This window comes from Ochotona curzoniae, unplaced genomic scaffold, assembly GCF_017591425.1.
Source record: "Ochotona curzoniae isolate NIBS_2020 unplaced genomic scaffold, NIBS_Ocur_1.0 scaffold_4937, whole genome shotgun sequence".
NCBI lineage: Eukaryota > Metazoa > Chordata > Mammalia > Lagomorpha > Ochotonidae > Ochotona > Ochotona curzoniae.
The window spans coordinates 856095-874685 of record NW_024467126.1 but is presented as its reverse complement, the minus strand read 5'-3'; the positions used below and the strand labels follow the sequence as shown (position 1 = coordinate 874685).

Sequence of the window (18591 nt, the reverse complement as noted above, 5' to 3'; positions counted from 1 at the left end):
AGGCGGCTGGAACGTGACAGCGCCAGGCGGCGGACCGATGCGGGGTAGTCCGGATGAGCATCGGGACTGCGCGCTCTGGGACCCCACGCGACCCTTCCCTGCGACCCTGCCTGGAACCCGCGGGTGACCTAGAGGCCCGGCTCGGGTAACCTGCCCCAGGACGCTTGCTACCGCTGGTAGAGAAGCCTGCACCCCAAGGTGTGGGGGGCCCCGTGCCTACACGCATTTCTGTGGCCCTGCTTCCACCAGAGCCCATCCTTCAGGGGTTGTGGGGGGCAAGTATCCTGGGACTTTCTGTTCCATGGGCAAAAAGGAGGAGTTTCAGAACAGACCCCTTTCTGGTCACCCCTGGAACACAGCAAAGGATGTGTGTCATCCTACACCAGCCAGCACCACCTCTGCCCCAGGAATGTTACTTAGAGGCACCAAGCTAAGCAGGCCACGACGCTGGGATCTGGGTGGGCAGCAGGGCCTGGCCCGGCCCCATCACTCCTGGGGTCCACAGGTCAAGCAGTCAAACCTTTCCAGCCCCCACTCCTGCCATGGCCTCCCCTCTGAGGACTCCCACACTCCACAGATGAAGCCTGTTACTGACAGAGGCTGTGCCAAGCCCAGGAGCCTGTGGCAGGAAGGGGTGCCCAAGTTTCTTTAAGGGGGATCTGCAGAAGCACTTGGGAGCCTGCCCAGTGGCTGTCCCCACTCCCAACCCCAACACACGCTGTCTAGCAGTAGCTATTGTGAAACCCTAAGGTGGAGAAGTCAGAGGCGGCCGCCTCCCATGAGGCCCAGGCCTTCAGTGGCCACTACGGGAGCAGGGGTGGACCAGGGCAGCCATCAGAGGCCTCTGCCAACAGGCAGCAGGTGCACCACCCCACACCGCACTGCGCAACTTCTAGAGAGGGACAAGAACCCTGGCTCCCCGCACAGGTCACACTGGGGAGGCTGGGCTAGCTGCAGGCACCCCCATCTCTACCCACCCGCAAACTCAGGTCCCCTTCTGCCAGCTCCAGCAGCCACGCCCCACCCAGGTACCCTGACTCACTTCCTGCCACTGCCCAACCTAATTATCCTCCCACCGCCCCACCCAGGGAAGCACCCTGGAGCTCCCTCCCACTCCCCCACCAGTTCCCTAAGGAGGGGCTCTGCCCCAGAGGGTGCCAGAGTCCCCAAGCCCCACCCCAGCTCGCTGACCCCACCCCTCACCCACCACTGAGACACCCAGCCTCTGGCAAGCCCAGTCGAATCCCGATCCCCCCCAGAGATGGCCTTCTGCTCATCTGGTCCCCTCTAGCCCCAGGATCCCAGCTCACCCAGGGCGGTGCATGGGCCCCTGGGTGAAGCAGACTTTGTAAAGGACTCATGCGGTTGGAAGCCAGCTTTATTCCTGCACACACCCTCCCTGCCCCTCCTTCTACCAGCATCCCAGCCAAGATTCAGAGATCAGCCCAGGATACAGTCCCCAGGTTGTGGTGGGCCTTGGCTCCCCGCTGGGCCCGGGCCCGGGGCTCCCTGGCCCACTCCTTCCAGCTGTCTTCTGCTGGGCGCTCCTCCAGACACCGCCGCCTGAGCGTGGGCCGCAACACGTAGCCAGGGGACCAGCCATCACTCCTGTCTATGGGCTCGCCCAAGCACCCGCCAGGCAACCCCCTGCTGGCCACCGGGGTCCTCGGAGCCCAGGCCTCCCTGTCCAAGTGCTCTCCTCGCAGACCCTGGCTCTGGGGCTGCCTGGGGTCCCTAGAGCCTCTCCAGGGGCTAGAGGCCAATGCGCCTCCGAAGCTGCCGGTGCCTGCACTGTCATTGGCTGAGGGCAGGGGTGAGGGGGCGCTTCTCCGGGTCCTGCTCCTCGAGGCCTGCAAGGGAGAGGCTCCACTCAGGACCCGGTCCCATGCCAGCCCTCCAACTTGCCAGGCTGCCCCCTCTGCCTGACGGCAGCCGCCACCTCTCCGTCTCTGCCCCAGCCTCACCTCCCTGCCCGCCGCCCCGGCAGCCCCTGCCCCAGCGATCTGCCCCCTCCCTTTGTTCTCCTCCCTAACCTCTGGCACCTCCCAGCATTCCAGGCACCCAGCAGGGGTAGGGGTCTGCAATGTGCATGCTTGTGGGGACCATGCCCGCGTGGCTAATGTCAGGTTAGCTCCCAGTGACATCCACACCGAGCACCTGCTGAGTAGCTCATCCTGCCTCTTTCTACTTGTCCTGAGGAGGCTACAGAAGAAGCCCACCAACGAATTTACCCAATTTTCCCTAAACTTCAATCCTTCTTACCCTGATGAACCATGTAATCATTATTTTTAAATAGATAGATAGATAGATAGATAGATAGATAGATAGATGATAGATAAATGAACTAACAGCAGAAGTCCTTGTGACACACATGGGTCAGGAATCTGGCTCATGCCGCCTGAGGGAATAGCATAGCAGATTAAACCTCCACCTGCTGGGCCTGCATCCCATATAGCCCATGGTTCATGTCCCGGCTGCTCTACTTCCCATCCAGCTTCCTGTTTATGGACTGGGAGAGCAGCACAGAATGGCCCGAGTCCTTGGGTCCCTGCATCCACATAGGAAACTTGGAAGAAACTCTTGGCTCTTGGCTTTGGATCAGCTTAGCTCCCACCATTGTGGCCATTTGGGAGATCTTTCTGTCTCTCCTTCTTTCTATAAATCTCTTTCCAAACAATAAATAAATAAAAACAAATATGCCACCTGGGCCAGCCACATCCCATCCTGGAGTGCCTGGGTCTGAGCCCCCACATGTGATCACCCGGTGGGCAGGTTGGGGGGCAGCAGAATGGCTCAAGTAGTGGAAGACCTCAGTGGAACTCCAGGCTTCTAGCTTCGGTCTAGTCCAGCTCTAGCCATCGTGGGCATTTGGGGGGTTAGTGTGTGCCCAGTTCTCTCTTCCTTTCTAATAACTATGCTTTTAGATGCCAGCACCATGGCACAGTGGGTAAAGCTGCTACCTATGAGACCAGCATCTCATCTGGGTACCAGTCCAAGTCCCAGCTGCTCCACTTCCAATCCAGCTCCTTACTAATGGCCTGGAAAAGCAGTCGAGAACAACAGCCCTAGCCCTTGGGCTCCTGCACCTACACTGGGGACCCAGAGGAGGCTCCTGGCTCCTGGCTTCAGCCCAGCCCGGCCCTGGCTGTTGCAGCCATCTGGGGAGTGAACCAGCAGATGGAAGACCTTTCTCTCTTTCTGTATCTAGCACTGACCTTTGAATAAATCAATAAATCTTTAAAAGTAGAACTTTTCCAAGAAAACATCACATGCGTGTCAGCACCACACGTGTGTAAACATTGCATGCATGCACACCACACCCATGACCCATGGGTGTCTACTGGGCAGTGCTGTCACCCACAACCACAGCTTTGTCTTTTGCTGTTTGCCGTCCCAGGCAGGGCACTTGGCAAAGGACTGTGGGAGGACAGCTAGGGGCCCCAGGCCAGTCAAAAACCCCTGCCCCCGGTCCCGGAACCCACTCACCCTCATGGCTGGTGTCGGCCGTGTGTTCCTGGAGGGTCTCCACGGAGCCTTCCCATCCCACGCCACACCCTGGGGACACAAGGCAGCCGCTGGAGCCCCTCCCGCGGGGACGGGGGCTGGCCAGCAGGGGAGGTGGGGTGCTTCCTCCTCACTCACCTTTGCCATGGGCGCTGGGTGCCCCCAGAGGGCCTGGCCGGCGCTGTCGGAATCGCTGCCGGGGGCTGTCGCCGGGGCTGAATGAGTTAGAGCTTCGCCCCACCGGGAACCGTGAGCTGAGTTTCCGCCGCTGTCCGCCTGCCATGGTCTCGTCCCGCAGGCAGAGGGAGCTCTGGGCCCGGCGCATGGGTGCTGGTGAGGGCGACACTGTGAGAGACACACACACACCGGCGTCAGGGAGCGGTGGGCGGGACTGGCGGGCGCAGGGCGCAGGTGCACAGAGCCGCCAGCGGGGTGCAGAGCCGGGGACAGGACCGGAGAAGCTGGGTGGCCCTGGCCGGCTCCCACCTTCATTCTGCAGCATGCCTCTCTGGCCTCACCCATCCCTGCCTCGGTTTCCTTAGTTGCTGTCCAGGTTCAAGGAGCCCTCCCTCAGCTTTCCTGCAGCGCAGCTGAGGTTGGGGGCGGGGACCGACAGTGCAGGCAAGAGCAGCAGGGTGGGTCAGGGCGAGGGGGAGTTGGGACATGCGGTGGGGAAGCCAAGCGGGGATGGCTGGTAGCAGAAACCGGTGTTCAGCTGCCCCACCCCCAGACCCACCTGTCCCATCCACCTCCCTGCCCTCGGGGAGCTCCGTCTCCAGGGGACCCCCCAGGCTCTCGGTGCTGCCAGCCCCTTCGGCCCCCAGGCGCGGCCACCCGTGTGGCGCCCCCTCCCGCCGGGGCCGCATCAGCCTCTTCACCTTGTCTGCCAGCCAGCTGCCCTTCCTGGGGGCAAGAGGGCACAAGATGAGCAGGGAGGGGGAGGAGAGAGAAGAGGCTCGTGTTGGGGAACGGCAGAGCCCAAGGTCAACCCTCACACGAGGCCACCTGCCCCTGAACTGGTCCAGGGCAGAAGTGGGTGGTGGCTGGGGCAAGGAGGCGGGGTGGGGCAGGGAAAGATGGCCAGAGGCAGGAGCCAGCCCCCGGGAAGGGAGGGGAAGACTCTCACTTGGTCCGGGGCAGGGGCCCGGGCTCCAGCACACGGTACTGGTCCATGATCTTCTCCACCAATTTCTGCTTCTCCCGGCGCAGGGCGTTGAGCTGGTCCCTGGGTGAGGAGAGGGGTGAGGTGGGCACACAGGAGGAGGGAGGCACAAGTGCACGGCACACCGGCAGGAGAGGTTGCAGGTGTGCACAGGGTGGGGGTGCTGCCCGTGGACCACAAGCTCACAGGTACTCGCGCTGTTCACGGTGCAGATTGTCTCGGCTCTCCAAACTCCGCTCCAGCAACTGCCTGTTCTCACGGCTCAGGGCCTGCACCTCGGCCAGCAGCTGTCGGTTCTCCTCCTCCTGGGCGCTCCGCAGCTCCGTGAGCAACTAGCAGGTGGGCAAGCAAGGGTCAGGGGGGCACCCAGAGAGGCCGAGCCTTGGCAGCCCTAGGGCGTGGCAGGCAGGGGCAGTGAAAGAGTCGGGGAACACACCTCACACTGCGTGCTTAACCTGCAGGCGCTGAGGTCCAGCTGCTGGTTGGACTCGCGTAGCTGCTGGCTCTGCATCTCCAGCTGCGCCCGCTCCAGCTCTAGACGGACCAGTCGGCTCCGCAGCTCCCCACGCTCACCCTGCAGTTCCCCACGCTCCCGGGACACCTCTGCCAACAGCTGTTGAGCTCTGCGGGACAAAGAGGTGGCAGACAAGGACAGTTGCTGTGCTCCACGGGCCCGGGAGGAGGTCACTCCCCATCCTCTTGTAGGGACAGGGACTGGGGTAGGCCACTTCCCAGAGGGGTCCTCTGAGAGCCAGTCTGTCACTGCCACCCCCCCATCCTCGGCCAGGGGGTCACCTCTCATGTTCGCTCTGCAGCCTCCGCAGCTCCTCCTCCAGGTCCCGCTGCCGGTACCCATCCTGCATCAGGCGCTCCCGCTCTGCCAACAGGGCCACCTCCTGTGCCTCCACGTTGGCCCTCTGGGCCTGCAGCTGCTCGTGTCTGGGGTAGATAAAGGACCAAGACAGCTGCAAGGGCCTGAAGGCCTGGGGGGAAGAGGGACCACGCCTGGTCCTGGGGGTCCTGTGCTCCCCCTACTAGCCACCTGCTCGAACAGGTGAGCCCACATTCAGTCCCACAGGAGGCCGCAGCAATAGTGTCAGGCTGCAAGGAGCCTGCTCAGGGCAGGTAGGGTAACTCTGGCAAGCGGGGTCAGGCATGCAGGGGCAGCTCACCGGCCCTGCAGCTCGCGGTGCGCCAGCTCCAACGCGCGCATGTTGGCCTTGAGGTCCCGGTGCCGCACCAGCAGTCCCTCCAGCTCCGTCTCCTGCCGTCGCTGCAGCTGGGCCAGAGCCTCGTGGTCGCGCAGCAAGGCCTGCTGCTGCCCGCGGGTCTCCTCCTGGGACTGCCGTGCCACCCGCACCTCCTCCTCCAGCACCCCCAGCTTCCGGTGCAGCTCTTGGCCTTGGATCTCCAGCACGGACTTCTCAGCCTGGGACACAGCCAGGAGGCAGATGGTGCCAGCTGAAAGTCCAGGCAGGAAAGCTGGCAGAGACAGGGCCCAGGGGCAGAGGAGGGCAGAGGGCAGCAGACGAGGAGAGGGAAGTGCAAGATGCTTGGGGGCAGGTAGTAGGAAGCAAGTCAGGGCAGAAGCTGGCAGGCAAAAGGAAACCCCCCCATAGTAGTGGCTAAGTAGCGCCAAGGCATGAGGCTCGGGGCTGGCCAGAGGACAGATAGGGTCAGGGTAGAGCCAGGGACCAACGCCAGCTGTGGAAGGGCCGAGCTGGTGACACCATGCTGCCCAGTGGGTGCAGGTGGGAAGAAAGGATGCACAAGGGGAAAAGGGTCAGGGTCCACGTGAGTGGAGTGAGAGGTGGGACCACAGGTTGGGTGCTGGGGGCCGCGGGAGGCACAGCAGGTACAGCGCCACCCACCTGCAAGCGGCTGCTGTGCTCCTGGGCCTGCTGGCTCTGCAGCAACAGCTCCTGGGCCCGGCTCTGCAACGTGCCCAGTTGCCCCTCAAGGTGCTGCAGCTGGCCCTGAAGGGCCACCTTCTCGGCCACCAATGTCGCATTCTGCCCAGAAGAAGAGGGTGAGTGGTGGCCTCACCCCCTGAGTCCTGCTGCCAGCTGGCATCCCCCCCGGAAGGTGCAGGTCCACACTCACATTGCGCTCCACCTCAATCAGCCGCCCACTCTGGGTCACCGCGTCCCAGAGCTCAGGATGCTCCTTCGGGCCTGACTGGCCCTGGCGCAGCTACAAAGGAGAAGACCCAGGAAGTCACAGCCAGCGGACACCAGCTTCCTCAGCCACACATCCCAAACGGCTGACGAGGCTATCAGGAAATAGAGGGGTCCGCCTCAACAGAGGCTCCCCCTTCCTGACCCCCAGCCTGTGCTCCCTCCATGGCATGGGAGCTGGGCAGCCAGACATGAGCAGGCTTACCTGGAACAACTCCTCCTCCAGTCGTAGTGCCCTGGCCTTAAGCTTCATCAGCGCCTCCTCCTTGCTGGTGGCTGCCGCCTGCAGCTCAGCCTCCAGCCGCTGCTCCAGGCCCCGGTACCTAACAACACAAGCCTTGGCACCAAGCCCCCACTGCCTTGCCCTGCCTTGCCCGCCACCTCCGTGGCCCGAGGTGTCCCCCACCTCTGGTGCTGGTTCTCTTGTTCCCGCAGAAACTCCTGTCGCTCCAGAGCTGCCTGGCTGAGCTCTCTCTGCAGGTTCTCCAGTCGGGTGCCCAGCTCCTGGCCACGCACCACAGCCTTCTCCAGCTCCTGAGGGCAGGGTAGGACAGGGCAGGCTCAGGGTGGGAGGGTCAGCGCCCCCAGAAAGCAGGTCCAACAGGCTGCTTTGTCCCCCTACCCCATTTTGCCGCCCTGGTCAAACTTTAAACTTTAAGTAAGTGATCCAGAACACGGGAGCAAAGCAGGCAGTCTTGCAGAGTGGGAGGGAGGGATGCTCTGAGCAGGTGCTGAGCCAATGTCTTCACCTCTCTGAGTCCATAGTTCCTCGTGTTCCCAGAGTGAGGGGGACGCGCCTTAGGGACTGCCACACTGGCCATGTGACAGCCAGAGGAGCTAGGTTCCAGGGCACAAGGGGTTGACCACAGAAGGCTGACAGGAACTTGGGTCTCCCAAGGCCTAACCACGGTGAGGGCTGGGAGGGGGCTGGCCAGGGGAGGGGAGCAGCATGGGGTCTTTGGCGGTTGGGCCACACCATGTCTGCAGAAGGTGGGAGGCACCACTCTGGCCTGCGGCTGGAGGGAAGTAGGCTGAACCATTCTGCCACACGGGGGCCCAGCAGAGAGGAGGAAGCCCTGGGCAGGGCCGGCACTGGCCAGCCACCTGCCACATCCTGCGAGTTTAGGAAACCCAGCTAGGGTTCTACTCACCACCCCGGTGCCCATGACTTCAGCCTCCTGCTGGGAAACTGCAAAGTCCCATGAGACACTGCAACCTGACCACTGGTGAAGGCCCCAGGTCCCAAGGCACTGGGGCTAGAGGAGAACAGTAGGACAGAGAGAGGCAAAGGCCTCCACCAGGCCCAGCCAGACCCTTGTCGCACCTGTGGGAAATCTTAGACGTCCCTGCTCTCTGGCTCCCCAAGGCCAGCCACTTCTGCCTACGCCCCACCCCAGTTGCATGGGCAAGTGTTCCAACCACTCAGAAATGCCCCCACCGTGCCCTTGGGTTCTCCCTCCAGCCGTCCACGACCCTGCCCCTGCCCCCTTCTGCTCCCAGCCAGGTGCCAGGCACCCTAAGTTCCTTCTGCTCTTCATCCGGCAGGACCCTGTTGGGCAGCTTCAGTTACTATTCAGTTACTATGTGCAGGGACTCAGGGAGATGAAGCCACTTTCCCCAGGCCACACAGCTGAGGAGGGAAAGCTGAGCTCTGACAGATGCGGCCAGCACGCCTCAGTCATGCCTGCTCTCCTAACCCCACGCTGGCTCCAGGCCTCACACGCCCCACACCCTCTCCCTTCACAATGCATAGGCAGCACTTTCCCCACCCCTTGCCACTCCCAGCGGGACTTTGGGGAGTTCCTCTTCCCCCTTTGTCTACACAGAAGCTTCCAGCTCTCTTTCACCTGCCAGGTACTCTTTCCATAGAGCAGGACCTGCTTGTCCGACACTCTCACCTTGTCCACGTTGTCCTCTGCGTCCCATGGCTGCCCTAAGTCCCTCCTCCCCCCACCTCCCTCAGCAGGCAGCTTAGCAGCTACCCAGAAGCACCTGCCAAATTTACCCTCACCCTTCCCTCTCTGCACCCTCTCCTCCCTCCTCCAGGAAGCCCCCCTGACACACCCAACCCCAGGCCAAGGGGCTCCCTGCACTGCCTCCCACCCTGTGCCTCCTGCTCGGTACCACCGTGTGCCACAGCCTGCTACGGGGCCTGGCTGCCTATAGCACACGTGAGGAAGGAACAAGTGCGTTTCCAAGTATTCCCTCTCTCTGTCCTCACTCCCACCCCAGCCAGCCTCACCTCCCACCAAAGCCACCACCACAAGCTTCTGAGAGGCACAGGATGCCCTGCCCACCAAGGCGACCCTCCTCACACCTGCACCTGCCAAGCTGGTCCCTGCCCCCACCACCTGCTGCACAGGCCTTCACACAGGCTGTTCCCCTCCCACCTGACCTCTCCTCCCTGAAGCTCCCTTGCCCCCAGTTGGATGGCAGCTGTTCCCTGTCCACACCTGCCAAGGGACACAGAACATAGTAAGCCTGTCCTGTAGGTGGAGGACAGGAGCACTGGGGCAGCACCCAGACAGGCTCAGCACTCCCCACACACACCCAAAGCACCCTCATTCCAGGCAGTAGGTATGGGCTCTGCATCCCAGGCTGGGCACAACCTCAGAAGGTGGCAGTGGACCTGAGCCTTCTGTGTCCATCACCAGTTTGATGCTGGGCCCTTGGGACCAGCAGCCCAGCCCCAGCTGGGAGGGAGGAAGCCCTGACCTACCTCAGCAAGGGCCTGCTTCTCCCGACATGCCTTCTGTGCCTCCTCTTGGTGCCGCTGACTCTCGCCCTCCAGCGCCCGCACACGCTCCTCTGCAGCCTCGGCCCGGGCCCGCAGCCGGGGCCCCTCACGCTCCCACTGCCGCCGTTCACGGCCTGCAGCGGCCAGCGCCTCAGCCAGGGCCTGCCGCTCCTGGGCCACAGCCTCCAGCTCCCGGCCAGCAGCCTCCAGCGCCTCCTGTAGCCGGCCCAGCTCCCAGGCCTGGCTCTCGGACTTCCTGTGGGCCTCAGCCTCTGCCTTCCGCACTTGGGCCAGTTCCTCTGAGAGGCGGGCAGCCTCTGTGCCTCGAGCCTCCAGCCTTCGGGTCTGTGTCTCCAACTCAGCTCCCAGTGCTGCAGCCTCTTTCCTCAACCGTGCCACCTCCTCCCTGAAGGTCTCCTTCTCTAGTATACTGCTGGTAAGGTTTTCCTCCATGGGGACAGGCTCCTGTCTGGCCTGGACCCCAGGGATTGCCACCCCTTGAGTCCCTGTCAAGTTCTCTTCCAACTCTCGGGCCTCCATTTGCAGCTCAGACAGCTCCAGCACCTGATCTGGGGTCTCCGGCTCCTCAGGGTGCACATGGAGGCAGAACTCCGAGGAGGGTCCCAGCTGGGGGGCTTCCCTCGCCCCCCTCTCTCCAACTGTCAGTCGCTGCAGCTCATTTTCCACTTCTGGACCCTGCACTGGGGCCACAGAGGAGAGTGTCTGGAGTGGGGTTCCCTGGCTAGCCTCCTCTAGGGCCTCCTGTGTCTCCCCAGCAGGCTTGGACTTGGGGGGTTTCTGGGAGACTGGGTCAGCCACCTTCAGGGGCCTCTCTGCCACATGCCGGAAGTCATCTGACCCCTTGGGGGCTGAGTCCGATGCCATGGGAGCCAAGGCCTCAGCCCGGGGATCTTCATCCTCCACCTGGGGACTGTTGCCTGACATTGGTGGAGGCTGTGGAGCCTCTTGGGGTCCTGGAAGTGTGGAGTCCTCACTCTGATCCTCCAGCAGCAGGAGCTGGGGGCGCATGAGAGGGTCAGTCAGGCGCAGGGAACAGCTGCTGCAGGCTGGAAACAAGGGACAGGGCCTAGCAGGGGCTCACCTGGCCACCCGGCTGTCCCTGCAGCTCCCGCAGCAGGTCTCGCAGCTCCCGATTCTCCCGCTCCAGGATCCGCAGCCGCCTAGCCTCTGCCTCCCTCACCTCATCTTGCAATGAGGGCAGTGGCCCCTCCAGCGGTGCTGGAGGGAGGTGCAGGGCTAGGTCAGGGCCCCTCCCACCCTTCCTACTCCTCCCAGAGACCTGGGGAGAGGGATGAAGAGAGCTCTGCCTCCCCCAGTCCTGGGGACCCCTCACCTTCTCCAGGGGAGCCAGGGGGTGGTGCCAGGCTCCGCTGCAGCTGCAGCTCCAGCTCCAGGTTTTCCTCTGCCAGCTGCTCCACCTGTTGCCGCAGAGAGCCCAGCTCCTGGGGTGGGAGATGGGAGGGGGAGGAGGTCAGGTCAGAGTAGCCCTCCCCAGACAGGGCCAGGCTAGGGCAGGGGAGGAGTCTCAGGGTCTCCTCCCCAATGCAGCTTGAAGAGGATACAGGGGTCCCTGGGGCAGCCTCACCCCGTGAGCATCGGCTAGCCGGCTCCGCAGCAGCAAGTTCTCCCTCTGTGTCTCGTGCAGGCGAGCACAGCGCTCCCGCGCTACCTCCAGCTGCTCCTCCAGCAACGCCTTCGAGGCCTCCAGGGCCCCTGTCAGCGTGCGCTCCTCCTGAGAGAGTCACAGAACCCAGTGATGTGAGGCTTGCTGTGGCCTAGTCGGGGGTCCCCTCACCCGTCCCCTGGTGGGCCTGCCAAGGACCCGCCGCCCCTCCCCATCCGCCCCACGAGGTCTGCTTCAGGAATGCTCTAGCACCTGACCACGCCCTCTCTGCCTGCAGGCCACGCCCCCTCCCCACACCTCCACCTGACAGGCCCCCTCCCCATGAATGCCATCTCACGCCTCTGCTGGCCGGGCCCTCTGCCCACAGCCTCACCGCCTCACCTCCAGCTGGCCCCGGCAGGCCTCGGCTGCCTGCAGTCGCTCCCGGCAGCGCCTCAGCTCCTCCTGCAGGTGTGGCAGGCGGCCCGCGCGCTCCCGCAGCGCCTCGGCCTCCTCGCGGTACAGCTCGGCCCGTTTGGCCTGTCCCGACAGCGCCTGGGCCTGAGCCAGATGAGCAGCTGGGACCGGTCCACCTCAGGCCAGGAGACAGGGCGGGGATGGGAAGGCGCAGGCTAGCAGCCAGCAATGGACCGCCCAGGGCTTGGGGAGTCTCTGAACTCACCTCCTGGCGGAGTCTTCGCCTTTCAGCCTCCAGGCCCTGTACCTCCTCCTGCGAGTCCAGCAGCTGCTCGGCCTTCTCCTCTCTGGAGGGGAGGGCCGCTCAGGTGTCTGAGGCACCCCGACACCCCCTGCATCACAGGCCTGGTAGCACACATCGCCACCTGGAAATGGACCCCCTTGCAGGCCTGCCCTTGCCCCTGGTCCCAGGCCCCTGGACACTCACAGCTCCTGCCGCAGGCGCCGCAGCTGGGCCTTGGCGTTGGCCAGCTGCAGGGCCACATGGTGTGAGGAGCCCTCAGCTGGAACGATCGTAGGTGCTTCCACAGGCAAGGGAGCTGGCTGGCGCTCCAGCAGCAGGTCGGCAAGCCGCTGTAGGAGGGCAAGGATCCAGGGTCAGAAGTAGCCTGCTCACCCCAGGCCAGCTCGCCCACCCACTTAAGCAGCTGTGACAGTCCCACTGGCCCGACGTCCCAAACCTACACCTCCCCGCCTGGGCGTCCCCACCTGCGCCCCCAGATCACGTTCCCGTGCCAGCCTCGAGAGAGTGCCCAACAGGCTCCGGGTCAGCATCTCCAACTCCGTAGCCGTCAGCTCTCCAGGCTCTGGTCCTGCCAGCGCCAGCACCATGCCTGCCCCAGGCTGCGTTACCTGGCAGGGCAAGGGGCTCAGTTGGGCAGAAGGGCAGTGAGGGTGCCCTAGGGTGGGGCTAAAGAGGGCACCTGCCGCAGTACCTCCTGGATGATACTGGCCAGCTCGCTCTGGACATCCAGGCTGAGGCCCCGGATGTGCCGGATAAACAGTTCCCGATGTTCACACTGTGGCAAAATGACAAGGGTGGCCAGGGGAGGCCAGGCTGGCGCAGCTTCCCCCACCCCTCACTCCTTCCTGTCCCCAAGCATCCTGCCCCCACCCCCATCACCTGCACAGATGCCCCCAGCAGCAGCCGCAGGATGCCTTCCAGCTCCTCCACAGCCTCTTCTGGGGGACACGAGCCACACAGGTTAAGGGGGGACTTGGAGTCCAAGGCAAGAGGGTGCCACGGAGTGGGGGGTGGGTGGCGTACCTGACAGGGGGTCAAGCCCCAGCGTCTGAAGGTCTGGGGGTGGTGAGAGGATCAGCAGCTGAAGCTCCTCCTGCAGGGGGACCTGGCCTGTGACAGGAGCTCCCCAGTGTGCGGAGGGGGGCTCTGCGCCCCACTGCACCCCACCCAGATCTCCTCACCTGGTAGAAGTCTCGCAGGCGGCTCCACAGCTGGCCCAAGTTCCACATCCGCTGGGCTGCAGGTCCATCCTGGCCCCGGACCACTTGAGGTCGCCCTCGGGAACTGGGCGAGCTATAGGTGGGCACAGGTGGCCTTGGGTGGCAGGTGGGGTGGAGGCCCGACCTGCCCTGCCATCCCCCCCCACCTGCTCCCTCTTGGCCTGACCCCCACCCTCTAATCCCATACCCCTTACATGATGCCCAGCACCCGCAGGAGCAGGGTGCCCTGACTGAGACGAAGGAACCTTCTCCCTGGGCAGAGAAGCCCCTCTTCCTCCTCTTCCTCCTGGTCTCCTTCCAACTCCTCCGCCTCCCCCACCAGCCCGGCCAGTCCTAGTGCCTGTGAAGGGCAGAGAGGGGCCGAAAGCCCCCAGCAGATCACTGAAGCCCCACCACCACCAGGTAGCCCCCCCACTGGCCGAGGGAACCCCTGACCTGCCCCCATGTCCCTGGGGCTATCTCCCCTCACCACCCCTGAGTGCTTTTGGTCCCCAAGGGACCACCCCACCCCCTCAGTAAATCCACCCCTCCCCCCAGCCTCTCCCTCGCCCTAGTCCCACGGTTGGGTGGAGGATGACCTGGTTGCTGTTCACTTCCCCTCCCTGGGGCCCCACTCCCACCAGCCCTCACCCAGGTGGCCAGGCCCCCTGTCAGGAAGTCTCTGAGCCGGCCCCCTTTGCCCCCCTCCATGCCAGCTCAGGGTGTCTCGTCCAGCTGTGGCGGCTACACCTGCCTTTGGGGAGGAAGAGGAAGTCCCTGGCTGGGGGATCCCGGGCCCAGCCACAGACACCCTGCAGCTTCCTCCTTCCGGGTTGGGGCGGGCCAGTGTGCCCCTAGAGTCCTATCGCAGCCCCTGCCCGCTCCCCGCAGATCTGGCCCCAGCTCTTGTGGCCCCATGGCACTGAGAGGTGAGTCCTTACTGTCTCCCAGCTTGAAAGCAGGGGGCTTGACCTCAGCCTGGCATCCCTTGGGGCCTCAGAAGGGGCCTGGGCACATGCACATCTTCTGGATGCCAGGCCCCACTCATGGAAACCTCCTTGCAATTAGCCTTGACATTACATTTCTCAGAATTTACCCCCACTCTACCCCACCCTGTCTGGCTCTGCTGCTGGAACCATCAGACAGATGCAAGGGCCCCTCCTCCGGTCCCACCACCCACCTTACTCTGTCCACTGGCCTGAGAGAGCCATGGGCCAGCAGGGACTTCAGCTGGCCAGACCTCCATTTTCATCCATAATACAAACATTTCGGGTTCCATTCCCAGGGGCACTGCAACCAAGTACAGGTGCCAGGGAGCGCAGAACAGGGAGTGGGGGACACCCCAACATCCCCTCTCTTGCCCACAACGCTACCAATCAGTCTCACTGAGCCACTCTACTGGACTCAGTAAAACAGCCCCCCAGCCCCTGCCTGCATGGGGTTGGGGAGCCAGCACCTTGGGAAGACAGCTACCCTGGACATCGAACACACCAGCAGCCTAGCCTGGTGGGGCAGGAACCAAGATGGGGCAGGATGGGCAGCACACCCAGAGGAGCCCGAGGATGCTGGGATTAAGCAGACCACGTGCCAGCGGCTGAAAGGGGACCCAGAGAACGGGACCAGAGGTGAGGTGCGAGGGCTCCACCCCCCCAAGAGGTGACGCTCTGTTCTCATAGTTGGTGTCTGTGACAGCAATCGGGCCTGATCCTGGCTGGCCAGTTGTGCTCAGCAGTGCCTGCCCCTTCAGACCAGGCTGGGTGAACAGTGGGTGACCTCCCGAGCTCCAAGAGGGTGTGTGGCTTCCCTAGAGTCACACAGCTCTTCCAGGGGAAAATGGACTAGAAAAACCATTGAGCCCAGGGGGCAAAGGGCAAAGGGCATTGAGGACATTGAGAAGAGCAGGACCGAGGTAGGCTTGCTGGTAGAATAGTAAGTCACTTTGGAAACTTCTAGAAATGGGAGTTGTCTTGGACAGCACTGAGGATTTGTTCTGTGAGCGGGGCCCTGCACCTGTGTTCATTCTCTGGCTGGTCCCGGATGCGCTCACAATCCTTAGTAGGAGCAATGCCAAAGTACACCCCGACGTGGCCTTCGGTGGCATGACCCCAGGCACACGCCCGTCCTCTGCTGCTTCCCCAGGCACATTGGTGGGGAGCTGGATTGGAAATGGAGCAACCAGGACTTGAGCCTGCACCCATACGTGATGTCTGCACTGAAGCAAAGACTTAACCTACTTCACCACACTACGAGCTGGCCCCTAAGAGCCTTTGTGTGGTGAAGATCCACAGAGGGGAAGCAGAAGTGGCCTTGAGATGTGGGGAATGTGAGCACTCCTCTGGCTCGCTCTCCAGCCTCTGCCGTTGTGTTAGATGCAGGGCATCCCAGGATGCTCCTCTTAGCATCAGGAATTCCTCAGGGCTGGTCCTGCAATCTCCCCAGGTCACCCCAGTGTGAAGGCTAGAGGCTCACCTTGCCGCCAGCCACAGAGCACCCAGTCTTGCTCAACACCACTGCTGAGTCAGTCTTCCTGGGGCCCGGGAGGCAAGAGCCGTGTCGCCGATTGTTCTCACATCCGTCACTCTAGACAAGTCTGGCTACTGTGCCACGGGGCGCTGCCCACAGCTGGGCTGGGTGGTGAGAGAGGCTGGGGGAGGGAAAGGGCCCACTGGGAAGGGGCTCCCTTGTCACCTGAAGCTGTTATCTGGGAAGTCCGGGCTTGATGAGGTGTGGAGGGTGTGGCCGAGGCTGGCAGAGGTCTCGTTGCGTGCATACACTGCTGCTATGACAACCATTTTAGACACCGGTCTGGAACAATAAGGTCAAATGTGCATGATCCCACACGGTAGGCTTAGCAGCCACCTGTAGTGCTGCTATCCCACATGGGCACAGGTTCAAGTCCCAGCTGTTCCACTTCCAATCCAGATCCCTGCTCATGTGCCTGAAAAAGCAGCAGTAGATGGCCCAAGTGCTTGGGACCCTGCACTGACATGAGAGCCTAGAAGAAGCTTTGGCCTGGCTTTGGCCTGACCCAGCCCCAGCTGATGCAGACATTTGGAGAGTGAACCAGCAGGATAGAAAGAGTCTGTCTCTCCTTCTTTCTCTCTTTGCAATACTGACTTTCAAAGAAAATAAATTAAAAAAAAAAAATGGGGGCCAGTGTGATGACGCAGTCAGCTAATCCTCTACCTGCAAATGCTGGGGCCCCATATGGGTATCGGTTCGTGTCCCAGAAGCTCCACTTCCCATCCAGCTCCCTGCTTGAGGCCTGGGAGAGCAGCAGAGGGTGTTCCAAATCCTTGGGACTCTGCAGCGCGCAGGAGATCTGGAGGAAGCTCCTGGTTCCTGGCTTCGCGTCAGCTCGGCTCCAGCTGTGGCGGCCACATGGGGAGTGAACCAGCAGATGGAAAATCTTTCCTTCTGTCTCTCCTTCTCTCTGTAAATCTGCCTTTCCAATAAAAATAATTATATTATAAATATATTTTATATGTATCTGTGTGTATATGTATGTGTATATTTTTTTGAATAGAGTTCATAGGAGGCAGAGGAAACCCCAGGCAGTCCCTCCCTACTCCCACCTTCTGCCGCTGCGGTCACACTTTCCTGTGCCCTTCCTCGGCAGTGGGGAGTGAGTGATTGCAGCCACACACAGGACAGACACCTTCCGGGCTTCACAATGCATTTTGCAATGTTAGCCTCTGTTCTGTGCCAGCAACCTTGGCCCTCGTAACAGTTCCAGAGCGGTGCACCCTGCACTATCATTTAAAGGTTCTGCTGACGTGGCTTTTTTTAAATTGATGATAACTTTCACTTTCTTCCCTTTCCATTAGTTTCAACAGGTAAAGTGGGTTCCAGGGAGAGCCAACAGCAGCTCCGCATCATCACAAGGGACCCACGTTCTGTTGGCTTGACCACACTGGACCAAAACATTTGATAACATATTTGGAAAGAGTTATGGAGAACAGACAGATCTTCCATCCACTGTTTGTTTCATCAACCAGATGCTACAACACAACGGCGAGCATGCTTCAGGCCCAAGGCAGGAGTCAAGAGCTTCACCCCGGTCTCTCACGTGAGTGCAGGAGCCCAGACACGTGTATCACCTTCTGCTGCTTTTCTCAGGCCACAAACTGGAGCTCCCTAACTGGAGAAGTGGAGCAGCACCCCTATGGGATGTAGGTATCGCAAAAGGCAACTGTACCCACTGCATCCCAACACCAGCCCCCAAATATTTTAAAGTTCTATTTGTGGTTGGTACTATGGCATGGAAGATTAATGTGAAAAACAGACTTAGAAAGAGATTTTCCATCCGCTGGTTCATTCACTCCCCCACAAGGCCACAACAGCCAGGGCTGAGCCAGGCTGGAGCCAGGAGGCAAGTACTCCAGCCGGGGCTCCCACGTTAGTAGCAGGGGCCCAAGCACCTGGGCCTTCTCCTGCTGCCTTCCAGGTAGATTATCCGGAAGCTGGCTTGGAAGCGGAGCCAGGCGAGTGCCCATAGTGGTCTCACCACTGTACCACAATTCCAGCCCCTGTCAAGTATTAACCTGGCATCTTTTGCTCTTTCTGCAGGGATCACAATCCTTTCTCAGATGTCTTTTCCTGGTAGCTTGAATGGCCTGGCACTGCACAGGTATCCAGGAGGTGGACAAGAAGCAGAGAGCCTGACAGACAGCACAGCCAATCACAGCCATTAAGCCTGTGGATTCCTCCCTCAGGGGCATGACCTGCAGGCTGCCCAGGAAACAGGTGGAAAAGACTCCACCCCACCATCCCCTCATTCCCCACTAGTTGAGAATTTTCTGGGCAGTCCTGACCCAAACTCAAAGGCCAGAAGCAGCAGAGCCTGGCAGCAGAAGGCTTGAGGGGGTGGGGCAGAGAAGGCTGGCCAGGACCAGCAAAAACCAGATGACCCCCAAGGCTCGGTCAAAGGAGATCTGATTCTCTTATCAGCTCAAGGCTCCAGGCTTAACAAATAAAAACAAAGTGGCAGGCAGGGGAGGGGCAGGACAGGAGCCTTCTGGGCGCTGGGCCCCCTTAGGCTGGGCTACGCCCCCACACACCTGGGAAAATTGGAAGAACCAGAGTGGGAGGGTTCAGCCAAGCTGCCCTAGCAGGAGATGGCAGAAAGCTAGAGCCACAGAGAGGGCAGGGCTGTCTGCCTGATGTGTCCATCCAAGGACAAAGAGTGCAGGGAGCAATACCCAGGTCCCAACAGTCCACGCCACCTGCTGCCTGGGGCACTCACCCCTGCCACACCCTACAGACACCCCATGCTCCTGGGGGCACCTGCTTGGGCCTTCCCTGAACTCCTAAGCAATGCTGGCACCCAGGCACCCGTCTTCCTCCTTCATGTAGCCAGGGAGTCACTCAAAGATATTCCTGCCTTGCTCCAAACCACCAGCAGCTTCTTCCAGCGCCGTGAACGCAGCTGCAACTGCTCACCGTGGCCTTCATAACGCTGCAGATG

At 61.8% G+C, this 18591-nt stretch overlaps 1 protein-coding gene across 1 annotated transcript; it reads right to left on the bottom strand.

The window, feature by feature from the left end:
* Positions 1–1337: 1337 nt before the first annotated feature.
* Positions 1338–13855, bottom strand: CCDC88B (coiled-coil domain containing 88B). Its single transcript, XM_040970922.1, has 27 exons — positions 13776–13855; positions 13340–13485; positions 13107–13218; positions 12949–13018; positions 12805–12863; positions 12617–12700; positions 12390–12533; positions 12109–12254; positions 11887–11968; positions 11607–11765; positions 11187–11333; positions 10935–11043; positions 10683–10819; positions 9563–10597; positions 7250–7377; positions 7049–7166; positions 6770–6859; positions 6538–6678; positions 5839–6095; positions 5462–5605; positions 5103–5289; positions 4853–4998; positions 4631–4729; positions 4241–4407; positions 3643–3849; positions 3487–3555; positions 1338–1850 (listed from the first exon to the last, which is right to left on the bottom strand). Exons 1-27 carry the CDS (start codon positions 13833–13835, stop codon positions 1795–1797), a joined length of 4299 nt encoding a protein of 1432 aa, XP_040826856.1. The 5' UTR covers positions 13836–13855; the 3' UTR covers positions 1338–1794.
* Positions 13856–18591: the final 4736 nt, after the last annotated feature.